At 40.3% G+C, this 15,287-nt stretch overlaps 2 protein-coding genes across 2 annotated transcripts in view; both read right to left on the bottom strand.

Annotated features, from left to right (window-relative positions):
• Window positions 1–421: 421 nt before the first annotated feature.
• On the bottom strand, window positions 422–4,433 carry LOC116401032 (protein FAM160B2-like). The gene is made up of 8 exons (XM_031879209.1): window positions 4,295–4,433; window positions 3,950–4,028; window positions 3,742–3,827; window positions 1,869–1,949; window positions 1,667–1,771; window positions 1,413–1,532; window positions 1,187–1,290; window positions 422–503 (listed from the first exon to the last, which is right to left on the bottom strand). The coding sequence occupies exons 1-8, from the start codon at window positions 4,343–4,345 to the stop codon at window positions 422–424; spliced, it is 708 nt and encodes a 235-aa protein (XP_031735069.1). The 5' UTR covers window positions 4,346–4,433.
• A 9,333-nt stretch (window positions 4,434–13,766) lies between these two features.
• LOC116401026 (disabled homolog 2-interacting protein-like) overlaps window positions 13,767–15,287 on the bottom strand; it is a 22,351-nt gene continuing 20,830 nt past the window's right edge. Inside the window, exon 19 of the mRNA XM_031879201.1 lies at window positions 13,767–15,060. Within this exon, the coding sequence (XP_031735061.1) occupies window positions 14,893–15,060 (168 nt within the window). The 3' untranslated portion in view covers window positions 13,767–14,892. The remainder of the gene's footprint in view (window positions 15,061–15,287) is intronic.

Below are 15,287 nucleotides of genomic sequence, written 5' to 3'. Positions count from 1 at the left end.
CTCTCAGACAGACTCACAGACTCAGACTCACAGACAGACTCACAGACAGACTCACAGACTCAGACAGACTCACAGACTCAGACAGACTCACTTCCCCACGAAGTTCTCCAGCACCGAGCTCTTCCCCGCGCTCTGCCCGCCAACCACAGCGATCTGCGGGAGGTCGAGGCTCGAGTTCTGCCCGATGGACGAGAAGGCGTCCTGGAGCTTATTCACCAGCGGGATGAGATCCTCCATCCCACGGTTCCCCATGGCCGCGGAGAGACAGCCAGGTGCAAAGAGAGAGAGAGAGACTGAGGAGAAGCTGCAGGAGAACCAGTCACACAGACAGGCAGCAGAGATGCAGCAGCCGATCCGTCTGTCGCTCCGGTCGACCTGTCTCACGTCATGCCGCTGTCCTCGTGCAGCCGTTGATCGATGATCAGAACGCTGTATCGATGATGCTGAAGAAGATGCTCCAGATGTGACCTTCAGCTCTCCTCCTTTCCTTCTTCTCTCCTCCGCTGCAGGGAGGAACTCATGCATCCGGTACGGACCTTCACAATAAAAGCCCGGGACCGTCCTGATATTGAAATTCTTAATAAATCCAAAAATAATCAGTCTGACACAATAATCATGTCTTTATTCACCTTTATATTCATACATAGTATTATTATCATTTTTAAGAGAATAATAATTATGTCTTTTCTCTTTGAATTCATATTTAGATTAATGTTGCTTCCGGTTATCAGGAGCTCTGGAGGAGGAAGAGGAAAAGAAGGATCCTCCTCCTCTTCCTCCTCCATATAGTACACAGTAAACACACACAGAACTGCTCACAGAGATGAGTCTAGTCTGCAGGTCGAGGACTGACAGTCTCAATAAAACCTTGAATCAGACTCAGGTATTGTACAAGTACACAGTAAAATACACCGACGCTGTACTTCAGGGTATCAGACCACCATTACACCTGAGTCCTTCATCACATGATGGATCACTTCAGCTTCCTGTGATCCATTTATCAAACATCAATATATATACATATATATATATATATATATATATACATATACATATATATACATATACATATATATATACATATATGTATATATATACATGTATATATGTATATATATACATGTATATATATATATATATACATATATACATGTATATATATATATATATATACATGTATATATACATGTATATATCTGCGGCGGGCGGCTCTGTCCTGTGATTGGACGGCTGTGTGCCGGGCTGTGATTGGTCAGAAGCTGATGTCCCGGCTGCTGGTTGATCCAGAATCTGGAGATTTAAATGTGATCGGATCAATAAGTGTTTTATTGATTCTGTGAGAGGGATCATCACCACATTATTATTATTATTATTAATGACTCCATTAGTGATGAGGGCGCTGTGGTCGTTACCTGTAAGACGTATCTGAGAGTGGGCGGATCCTGTTTGACTCTGGAGCAGAGAACCAATAAGAACTGAGCTTCCTCCTTCTCAGTCTGGGAACCAGGAAGTGCACACAGACCAATCAGCTTCTGGGGGCGGAACAGAGGTGATGTCAGACAGTGACATCATCATGACTTTATTATGTATCAGTGAATTAGAGCAGCTTGTTAGGTCACATGACTCCTCCTCCCCACCCCCACCCCACACCAGGTGTAACGTTTACCTGCACAGGTCTGTAGACGTTAACCAGCTGTAACAAAGGCTTCTGGATTTGAGACAAGAACTTAGAGAAGAACAGGAAGACCTGCTGGACCATACCGGGGGGGTACTGAGGAAGAGGAGGAGAGGAATTATTTATTTTGTATGAATTATTATTATTATCTTATTATCTGTTATTATTAATAGTTATATTGATCTATTGTTACCTGAGCTTTACCCAGAGTGCACAGAGTCTCTAACAGTTTGTGTTCCAGCAGATACTCCAGACAAGGTCCTGTGTGCTCCACCTGAAGATCAATACAGCTGAAGATCAATACAGCTGATGATCTATACAGCTGAAGATCTATACACCTGATGATCTATACACCTGATGATCTATACACCTGATGATCTATACACCTGATGATCAATACACCTGATGATCTATACAGCTGAAGATCAATACAGCTGATGATCAATACAGCTGATGATCTATACACCTGAAGATCTATACACCTGATGATCAATACACCTGAAGATCAATACACCTGAAGATCAATACAGCTGATGATCAATACACCTGAAGATCAATACAGCTGATGATCTATACAGCTGATGATCTATACAGCTGAAGACCAATACAGCTGATGATCAATACAGCTGATGATCAATCCAGCTGATGATCTATACAGCTGACGATCTATACAGCTGATGATCTATACAGATGATGATCTATACAGCTGAAGATCAATACACCTGATGATCAATACAGCTGATGATCAATACAGCTGATGATCAATACAGCTGAAGATCAATACAGCTGATGATCTATACAGCTGAAGATCAATACACCTGAAGATCTATACAGCTGATGATCTATACAGCTGAAGATCAATACAGCTGATGATCTATACACCTGATGATCTATACACCTGATGATCTATACAGCTGAAGATCAATACACCTGAAGATCTATACAGCTGATGATCTATACAGCTGAAGATCAATACACCTGAAGATCTATACAGCTGATGATCTATACAGCTGATGATCAATACAGCTGATGATCAATACAGCTGATCTATACAGCTGATGATCAATACAGCTGAAGATCAATACACCTGATGATCTATACACCTGATGATCAATACAGCTGAAGATCAATACACCTAATGATCAATACAGCTGATGATCTATACAGCTGATGATCAATACAGCTGATGATCTATACACCTGAAGATCTATACACCTGATGATCAATACACCTGATGATCAATACAGCTGAAGATCAATACAGCTGAAGATCAATACAGCTGAAGATCAATACAGCCGATGATCAATACACCCGATGATCTATACACCCGATGATCAATACAGCCGATGATCAATACACCCGATGATCTATACACCCGATGATCAATACAGCCGATGATCAATACAGCCGAAGATCTATACAGCTGATGATCAATACAGCTGATGATCAATACAGCTGAAGATCAATACACCCGATGATCTATACACCCGATGATCAATACAGCCGATGATCAATACAGCCGAAGATCTATACAGCTGAATATCAATACAGCTGATGATCAATACAGCTGAAGATCTATACAGCTGATGATCAATACAGCTGATGATCTATACAGCTGATGATCAATACAGCTGATGATCAATACAGCTGATGATCAATACAGCTGAAGATCAATACAGCTGATGATCAATACAGCTGATGATCAATACAGCTGAAGATCAATACAGCTGAAGATCAATACAGCTGATGATCAATACAGCTGAAGATCTATACACCTGATGATCAATACACCTGATGATCAATACACCTGATGATCAATACAGCCGATGATCAATACAGCTAATGATCAATACAGCTGAAGATCTATACACCTGATGATCTATACACCTGAAGATCAATACAGCTGATGATCAATACAGCTGAAGATCAATACAGCTGAAGATCAATACAGCTGAAGATCAATACAGCTGAAGATCAATACAGCTGATGATCTATACAGCTGATGATCTATACAGTACAAGTACTACAGTCTGAGTACTTGTACTTCTACCTGACAAGTGCGTTACCTGTTGCTTCTCTTCGTACACCAGGATGTCCAACATGTGTCCGAGACACCAGGGGATGTCTGTCTGTCTGACAGGACGACTGTCATCTACACACACACACACACACACACACACACACACACACACACACACGCGCGCACACACACAGGGTGAATCTGATTGGCTGATCAGGTGTGAACAGGTAACTGTGTCTCAGGTGAAACCTCACCTGTCGTCTTGATGTAATAGTTTGTGATTGATTTCCAATGATCCACAAAGGACTCCAACAGGTCCACTGTAGGCTCCCTCTGAGAGACAGACGGGTGGAGACAGACAGACGGGTTGAGAGGGACAGACGGGTTGAGAGGGACAGACGGGTAGAGAGACAGACGGGTTGAGAGGGACAGATGAAATCTGCAAAAAGTTCTGAAGATTTGAATCCTGTGTAGTGACGTCAGTCAGAAGTAATAATTATGAATAATAACTTTTACAACGTGGACAGACTGATCAATGACGTCATCGATCGATCACTAACGATGCTAGGTAAGCTAACGTTAACTAGCTGCTAACTCACCGTCTCTAGCACGTGCAGCAGCATGCTGCTTAGCTTACTGAACGTGTCCATTCTTCCGCTAAAATCGACTGTCCGGTTAAACCCGGTTAAGCACGGTTAAACCCGGTTTTCTGCGACATGTTGACATCTTCATTGACAGCTGACCGGAAACAACGAAATAAAAACATCCGGGGAGAAGTTTTCAAAATATAAGAACACAATGAATTTGATCACAGAATAATTCAGAATAATAAATCCCAACGTCCGCCTAAACCCTCAAACCCTGAACCCTCAAGGACTCACTGAGGTCACCTGGTGAGTGGGTGAGTGTGAGAGGCTGTGAGGGCTTGAGATGGTGTAAATATGAACGGGACAGCACTTTGCTGCAACATATCACGTTCCCATGAAAACTACAATAACTATGATGTATAATTGTGTGTATTTATTGTATACTTTGTACTCCCTGATGTGAACGTCTTCAGGCTCTTTCCTCACTAGATGAGAGGTAACTTCATATCATCTATTTACTCGTTTTTGTCAAAACAGCTTCAATGACAAAATCTAATATTTGATGAATAAATAAATAAATATTCTCTGATTTCATGTTTATTTTTTGTTCCATCTTTAACCCTTAATGTTTCTGAGTACATTTAATAGGCTCGTTCGAGATGAACTGCGCCTCGCCTGGAAAGCAGACGAGAGCAGGCGGACGTAGAAAGGGGCGTTGACAAAAAACTGCGTTCAAGTCGGACCGTTTTCAGCCGCCTGCTTCTTCTTCTTCTTCTTCTTCTTCTTCTTCTTCTTCTTCTTCTTTTGCTTTTTTTGGCGGTTGGCAAACAGCTTTCGGGTGCATTACCGCCTCCCACTAATCTGGAGTGGACTAAGGACTCTAATACGACAACCACACGAAAAGAAATACATATACATATATACACACACATACATACACATATGTGTGTAAATGAATAAAGATATGTATATAAATATATATATATATATATATATACATATATAGAAAAAATAAAATAATAAAATCGAAAAAATGAATAATAATACATTTCTTTCTCAAATTCTATTCGTTAGTGTTGTTGACTCTAAATATTCCAGAAAAAGTTTCCAACATTTGTCACTCAAGCTTTCCTCTCCAATCTCTCTTAGACCTTTTTTCAAAACTTCTCTCTCTGACTCGTACCTCTGACAGGACAATGAAACATGGTCCACGGTTTCTTCTTCTCCACAAAATGTACACTTTCCATTATTATGCTTTCTAATAACATCGAGGGAACTGTTCAGACCAGTATGGCCGTTCCTTAGTCTCGTCATAATCGTCTCCTCTTTTCTAGTTCGTCCACTAGATCCTGCTCCCAACCAATGGTTCCTCTTTAAACAGATATCTTCCTTTACTCCCTTTATTACATTCGTTCTGACATATCTTTTTGATTTGTCCCTTAATCACCACTTTAGCTTCTGACTTACTTATATTTACATTAATGATTGTTCTCCCAATCTTCAAAGACCTTTTTGCAGCTTTATCCGCCTTCTCATCCAGCGACTCCAACATGGACCCACACTAAATGAACCGCTATCCGCATTTGATGGATTCTTAAAAATGATTGTAGTATTTCAAACAGTAGATCCTCTCTGCTTCTGGAGTGGCAACATGTCAAACTCGTTAGCACTGCACATGAGTCTGATGCAATCACCACTCTCTCTGGCCTGACGTCCTCTACCCACTGTAACGCAATAACTCTATGGCCATCATCTCACATGTAAACACAGATACATCATCACTGAGTCTCTTCCCACACTCATAATGGAATTCTGGGATTACTGCTGCTGCTGTTCTACCAGTTTTAGGGTCTTTAGATCCATAAATCTGTATTTAATTGTGGTAACTGATGTATGACTTGAAGATCTTACAGTTTCCCGCACGTTCATCTCTCATCAGTTCAAGGAGGCCAAGATCTATTCCAGGCTGTGGCAGTAACCAAAGAGGAACAGCTGGACCACAGCTGGAGAATAACTCCTATAACCTAATTCACTAGCCTTCTTCTGAACAACCCAACCAAAGCTCTTTGTTGGCCTGTTGTCATGTTCCCAGCACTTATTGTTGGATGGTTATGTCCTTGTAAACTGACCCAATATGTCATCATTATCTATATTCTTCTCAACTCCAGCGGCATTTCCCCCATTTCTACATGCAATGCCGGCACAGATGTTGTTTTAAAGACCCCACTACATATTCTTGATGCTTGTATTACATCCAGTTTTACCAACAAGGTTTTATGCCACACAGCCATAGTCTAGAGCTGATCTTGGGTGACTGTGGCTAAGTGGAGCGCAGGGCCGTCCTTCAATCAGAGGAGCGGTGGTTCGATCCCCGGCTCCGCTAGTCGATGCATGTCGATGTGTCCTTGAGCAAGACACTTAACCCCAAAATGTGTCTGTGCATTTGACCCATCCCTATATATGGGGAGCAGTGGGCTGTCTTTGACAGGCGACACATGTCAAAGGCCAAGGCTCGAACAGCCGACGTTGTGGGCACCAGACGAGCCACATTTTCCACTAAAGAAAATCTAAGAGCCAATCAGCTCTTTGATCCGAAGACAGCAAGAAGTTTCCCATCATGCCCTGGGGTCACGCAGTCAGTGGAGAGCAACTGCAGCGCCTGGCTCTAAAATCTGCGGCCACCTCGCTCACGTGAGATCATCGTTACGCACGTTGTCATGACATCAGAGCAAGTCGGACGCAAATCTACCCAGCATGCATTGTGCGCCGATCACCGGTGATCGATTCTGCGCACACCTGGCTTATGTCGAACGAGCCTAATATGAGAGGCTGAACACACGTGAGCCGTCCTCTTGTTTACCTTTTTCTTTATGTCTCCATGCGTCCACTGGTTACCCCGTTTAATGTCACATTGCAATGATTTGTGGGTAATGTCTGCGAGAGCCTCAAACACTTGACGATTTGACAGTGGGAGATCCCTAAACCCTCACGCCTCAAAGTCTGTGAGTCCGTAAGGGGGGACATTGGGATTTGGCCATAGGCTCGCGCCTCACCGCCTCTTCTTTCGTGTGTGGCGCGGAACACAGCAGAAACACAGTGAAACTGATCTTCTGACGTCATACAGCAACATTACTACAGTGTGATGTCTTTATCTCGAGAAGACGTCATTAAATAACTTTAACTTAGTTGGTTCGTTGGAGATGAGTCGGTCCTGATTAGAATCGATCACCTTATCTCTTATCTCATATACACATATACAGTATACACACATATATACATACATATACACGTACATATATACACATATACACATACATATATACACATATATATATATACATACTATATACACACATATATACATACATATACACATACATATATACACATATACACATACATATATACACATATATACATCCATACTATATACACACATATATACATACATATACACATACATATACACATATACACATACATATATACACACATATACACATACATATACACATTCATATACACATATACACATACATATACACAAATATACACACATATATACACACATATATACACACATATACACACATATACACACATATATACACATATATACATACATATATACACATATACACATACATATATACACACATATATACATACATATATACACATATATATACACACATATATACACATATATACACACATATATACATACATATATACACATATATACATACATATATACACACATAAACACATACATATATACACACATATATACACCCATATACACATATATACCCACATATATACATACATATATATACACATATACACATACATATATACACATATATACACATATATACACTTATATACACACATATACACACACATATACACACACATATACATATACTTACACACATACATATACACACATACAGACATATATACACATATACATACACACATATATACACACATGTATACATATATACACACATATATACATACACATATACACATACACATATATACACACATATATACACATACATACATACATATACACATACATACACACGTATATACACACATATATACACACATATATACATACACATACACATATATATACACATATATACATACACATATATACACACATATATACATACAAATATACACATACACATATATACACATATATATATACATATATACACATATATACACATATATACACATATACACATACACATATACACATATATACACACATATATACACACATATATACATATATACACACATATATACAAATATATATACACACATATATACATACATATATACACATATATACACATATATACACACATATATACACACATATTTACACATAAATATATACACACATATTTACACATATATACACACACATATATACACACATATATACACACACATATATACATATATACACATATATACATACATATATACACACATATACACATACATATATACACACATATACAGATACATATATACACACATATACACATACATATATACACATATATACACACATATATACATACACATATACACATATATTCACACATATATACACATACATACAGTATATACACATATATACATACATATATACACACATATACACATATATACATACACATATACACATATATTCACACATATATACACATACATACAGTATATACACATACATACACACATATATACACACATATATACACATATATACATACACATATACACATACACATATATACACACATATATACACATATTTACACATATATATACACACATATTTACACATATATACACACACATATATACATACATATATACACATATATACACACATATATACACACATATATACACACATATTTACACATATATATACACACATATATACATACATATATACACATATATACACACATATATACACACATATTTAAACATATATATACACACATATATACACATATACACATACACATATATACACATATACACATCCACATATATACACACATATACACACATATATACACACATATATACACACATATTTACACATATATACACACACATATATACATACATATATACACATATATACACACATATACACACATATATACACACATATATACATACATATATACACACATATWTACACATATATATACACACATATTTACACATATATACACACACATATATACATACATATATACACATATATACACACATATACACCCATATATCCATATATACACACATATATACACACATATATACACACATATTTACACATATATATATACACACATATACACATATATACATACATATATACACACATATATACACATATATACACACATATACACATATATACATATATATATATACATATACAGTATACACATATATATACACAGTGGTGTATAGTAACGAAGTAGAAATACTTCGTTACTGTACTTAAGTTGTTTTTTTGGATATCTGTACTTTACTTTACTATTCATATTTCTGTTGACTTTTACTTTTACTTCGCTACATTTTGCAAAGAAAACTGACTTTTAATCTGATACATTTCCCCTGAAACCTTCGTTACTCGCTACAAAATCAAATCTATCTTTAGAAACAACATGAATCATGAGACCAGCGTCGGGGACTGTGGTGGAACACAGACTGCAAGCAAGCAGGTTTGGTGAATCAGTGGTCCTAGCTTGCAAGTTAAATCATTGGTTAATCACGTTAATGCGCAATTGCAAACAAGTGCTCTCAAAGCCGCGGTGTTTTGATTCCCAGTGATGCCCAGGATGCCATATGCTATAGCTAGGGAGCGACTACCTTCCACTCTACGATGACTGATTTCATGACGGAAGCAGAAATGGAAGCACCTGCTACTCCCGCAACAAACTACAGTGGTGACAAAGACCAACTCCCGTGGATCACCAGCGAGTTAGTGAGCTGAGGAAGTGTTGACAGTTGTGAGATGTTGTTGATTTGAGTCATCTTAGCTATAATCATTGCAGCACTAGTTAGCTAACGTTAGCTAACTTAACGGTAGCTAGCCACCACACCATAGGATTGACAGGAGCCGCGAGAGCGCAGCATTAGGGTTAGCATTAGAGTCAGCATTAGTGTTAGCATTAGGGTTAGCATTAGAGTCAGCATTAGTGTTAGCATTAGGGTTAGCATTAGGGAAATCCTTCCCAGCTGTGCAAAGCTGTCTGTGAAGCTGAACACACCTCTACCTGCCTCAGCGGCCTGTGAAAGGCTAGTTAGCATCAGGACTAGTCTTCAGCCCAAGAAGAGCGAGACGGAATTCTCGCAATTTTGAAAACAACTTCTTTTTAAGATGAACAGGACATTTTTCAGTTTCAAGTAATGACTGGGTTGTTACTTTAGTATTGATCATGTTTTGATATTTGAGTCATTTTGTGGATGATCAGATGGAGTTATGATGGTAGTAGTCGTCCAATTGCAGATTCAGCTTGAGCAAAACCTTTGCCTGTTGTGTTCAAATCAGGCCCATAGGAGTTTACAAGGCAGGTGTCCTTTCTCACAACAGTGACCTGATGCATCAAGTGGATATGTTCTGCTGAACACAATATGATGCATTTGCCCTCTACATCCTCTAGTCAGAATGAGCATACTTATAAACGCACTGTTACAACTCCTTCATAGTGTCATATTGCTTTTCGGAGAATTATGATGATAAGTTCATAGTAGATGCAAAAGTATACTTATGTACAATATATTATGTTGAACATTGTTGCTCCTGGATGGCTCACAGCCAACCCAATTATGTTCAACACAGCTCCATGTCCTTGGTCATGGTGCCACAGCACTTAAAAGAATAAACTTCATAATTCTCAAAATTCTGAGCCTTTGCTTTTTTATTAACAGCATTTGCTTGTACTTTTACTTTCAATACTTAAGTACATTTAATATCAGAAAATTACTTTTGATACTTAAGTACAATAAATATCAGATACTTTAAGACTTTTACTCAAGTAGTATTCTAATAGGTGACTTTTACTGGAGTCATTTTCCAGTAAGGTATCTTTACTTTTACTCAAGTATGACTTTTGGGTACTTTATACACCACTGTATATACACACATATATATATATATATATATACATATATATATATACACATATATACACACATACAGTATAAACACATACATATATACACATATATACATACATATATACACATGTATATACACATATATACGTATGTATAAATATATATTTATATACACTTTATCACATTTCTATTAAGCTCCGTGTGCTCATGTAGTTGAATATGATTATTATCAATTCAACAGGTTTCAGGTTTCAGTAGCAGAGCTTCAGGCTCATTATGTCAGCTGGTGTGTCACGTTTGTTCAGGTGTGTTCAGGGGATCATCAGGTGATGTGTGTGGTGGGCAACTGTGGCCGTCCTTCAATCAGAGGATCCGCGGTTCAATCCCCGGCTCCGCTTGTCGCGTGTCGATGTGTCCTTGAGCAAGACACTTAACCCCAAAATTGCTCCTGTAGATGAGGTGAGAAAGGAAACTATGATATGTTAATCTTTGAGATGCTCCCCACACTCATTTGAGTTCCCCAACGCCCCCCACAGTCGTTTCAGTTCACCAACTGCCCCAATACCCCAACACTCCTTTGAGTTCGCCAACGCGCCAACACTCGTTTGAGTTCCCCAACGCCCCAACACCCGTTTGAGTTCCCCAACGCCCAAACACTCCTTTGAGTTCCCCAACGCCCAAACACTCCTTTGAGTTCCCCAACGCCCAAACACTCCTTTGAGTTCCCCAACGCCCCAACAGTCGTTTGAGTTCCCCAACGCCCCAACACTCGTTTGAGTTCCCCAACGCCCTAATACTCGTTTGAGTTCCCCAACACCCCAACACTCGTTTGAGTTCCCCAACGCCCAAACACTCGTTTGAGTTCCCCAACGCCCCAACACTTGTTTGAGTTCCCCAACGCCCCAACACTCGTTTGAGTTCCCCAACGCCCCAACACTCGTTTGAGTTCCCCAACGCCCCAACACTCGTTTGAGTTCCCCAACGCCCAAACACTCGTTTGAGTTCCCCAACGCCCCAACACCCGTTTGAGTTCCCCAACGCCCCAACACTCCTTTGAGTTCCCCAACGCCCCAACACTCGTTTGAGTTCCCCAACGCCCCAACACTCGTTTGAGTTCCCCAACACCCCAACACTCGTTTGAGTTCCCCAACACCCCAACACTCCTTTGAGTTCCCCAACGCCCCAACACTCCTTTGAGTTCCCCAACGCCCCAACACTCGTTTGAGTTCCCCAATCCTCCAACACTCATTTGAGTTCCCCAACGCCCAAACACTCGTTTGAGTTCCCCAACACCCCAACACTTGTTTGAGTTCGACAATGCCCCAACACTCATTTGAGTTCCCCAACACCCAACACTCATTTGAGTTCCCCAACCGGCCCCACAGTCGTTTGAGTTCCCCAACTGCCCCAACAGTCGTTTGAGTTCCCCAATTTCCCCGATTTTATTGTATTGTATATATTGTGCATTTTCCATACTTAATATTTTTATTTTATTGTGTAACTTCATTTGATGCTGCCACAGACAAATGTCCCCTTGGGGATGAATAAAGTATCTAATCTATCTAATCGAATCATCATCTAGCTGGCCCTGACGGCTCACCACTGCCTGGATGCTAACAGCTAACTGTGTGTACACCTGGTCCAGGTGTTCCTGGATGCTAACAGTTAACTGTGTGTAACACTGGTCCAAGTTGTTCAGGATGCTAACAGCTAACTGTCATGCTAACCGTGTGTACACCTGGTCCTGGTGTTACTGGATGCTAACAGCTAACTGTGTGTACACCTGGTCGAGGTGGTTCAGGATGCTAACAGCTAACTGTCTGTACACCTGGTCCAGGTGTTCCTGGATGCTAACAGCTAACTGTGTGTACACCTGGTCCAGGTGTTCCTGGATGCTAACAGCTAACTGTGTGTAACACTGGTCCAAGTTGTTCAGGATGCTAACAGCTAACTGTCTGTACACCTGGTCCAGGTGTTCCTGGATGCTAACAGCTAACGGTGTGTACACCTGGTCCAGGTGTTCCTGTATGCTAACAGCTAACTGTGATGCTATCAGCTAACTGTGTGTAGCTGTCAGGTACCTGGAGAGCGACCCGGCTGACAGAGACCCTCGTACCCTGACTGTGACGGTGAAACAGGGATTTGAACCATCGACCTTCACCGGGTGGTTCCTGGGTTGGAACCGCGAAAAAGAGTGACATCATTTCCTGTTTATACATTAAGTCTCACTGCTTTGTTCTAATAAATAAAACCTGTCTGATGGATGTGTGTGAGGTGTCACTCATCACCATATCAACAGTTTAATAGATTAATAGTTTATTGGAGCATCTCTTTATAATAAATAACAAGAACAGATACAAGCCACAGTAGAGTCCAGTAGAGCCCATTAGAGTACAGTAGAGTCCATTAGAGCCCTCCAGTAGAGTCCATTAGAGCCCAGTAGATTTCAGTAGTGTCCATTAGAGCCCAGTAGAGTTCAGTAGAGTCCATTAGAGTCCAGCAGAGTCCATTAGAGCCAAGTAAAGTCCAGCAGAGTCCATTAGAGTCCATTACAGTCCATTAGAGCCAAGTAAAGTCCATTAGAGTACATTAGAGCCAAGTAAAGTCCAGCAGAGTCCATTAGAGCCCAGTAGAGTCCATTAGAGTTCAGCAGAGTACATTAGAGCCCAGCAGAGTCCATTAGAGTCCAGTAAAGTCCAGCAGAGTCCATTAGAGCCCAGTAGAGTTCAGTAGGGTCCAGTAGAATCCAGTGGAGTGTGTGTTCACAAACTTTTCATCACAATTGTAAATGTTTACTGTTTTACAATAAATCTGAACATTAAAATAAGTAAACTCTCCGAAACAAACTAACGGCAAATTCTCTGAACTACGGAAGGCCAGAACAACCAACACATCGAGCTAAGCTAACAGCTCCTCCCTGCTTCCAGGACCGGATCTGACTCTGTGCGTCATGGCCGAGACTAAAGTGTTGGACTGTTCCTTTTAGACAGATTCTAAACATAAAGAGCCTAAAAAATGATGAATATATACAGTTTAACTTTCAAAAAAACACCTGAGCCATATACAGACGAGGTTACAACACTTGGACCAAAACTGTATGTATAGCCTTATTCTGATCACACCAGAGCCATATATAGATGGAGTTCTAGTTAGTCCAGTCACACCAGAGCCATATACAGGTGGAGTTGTTCCAATTAGTCCAATTAGACCAGAGCCATATACAGGTGGAGTTGTTCCAGTTAGTCCAATTAGACCAGAGCCATATACAGGTGAAGTTGAGCTAAAATCAAGAAGTTTCAGGAAGTAGCAAAATGAAAAACGGATCTGACATCAGAATATGTTGAAAAAGGAAACATGCAAAACTAAAATATGAACTGAGGGGTGGAGTCATGTCAGAGGTCAGATCCCGCTCTGTGATTGGTTGATTAAATGCCGGAGTTCCGGAACTCTCCGTTCTCTGTGATCTGCAGAGAGGACGTGTTGCTAGGAGACAGGCCGTTCCTCTGTGATGTCACAGCGTAGCGCTCCTTCAACTGAGTCAGAGCGGCCATCAAACGACTGTTAGAGGAGTCAAGGCTGGAGATCCTCTTCTCCTGAGAGACAGACAGGCACACAGACAGGAGGGGGGAGACAGGAGAGAGTCAGACAGGCGGGCAGACAGGAGGGAGGGAGGGAGAGAGTCAGACAGGCAGGAGGGAGGGAGAGAGAGAGTCAGACTGACGGGAGGGAGGGAGGGAGAGAGTCAGACAGGCAGGAGGGAGGGACAGAGAGACTCAGACAGACAGGAGGGAGGGAGAGAGTCAGACAGACAGGAGGGAGG

Source organism: Anarrhichthys ocellatus, unplaced genomic scaffold (genome assembly GCF_004355925.1).
Source record: "Anarrhichthys ocellatus isolate YVR2014 unplaced genomic scaffold, GSC_Weel_1.0 scaffold235, whole genome shotgun sequence".
NCBI classification, from domain to species: Eukaryota; Metazoa; Chordata; class Actinopteri; order Perciformes; family Anarhichadidae; genus Anarrhichthys; species Anarrhichthys ocellatus.
This window is presented reverse-complemented; position numbering and strand designations above follow the sequence as displayed.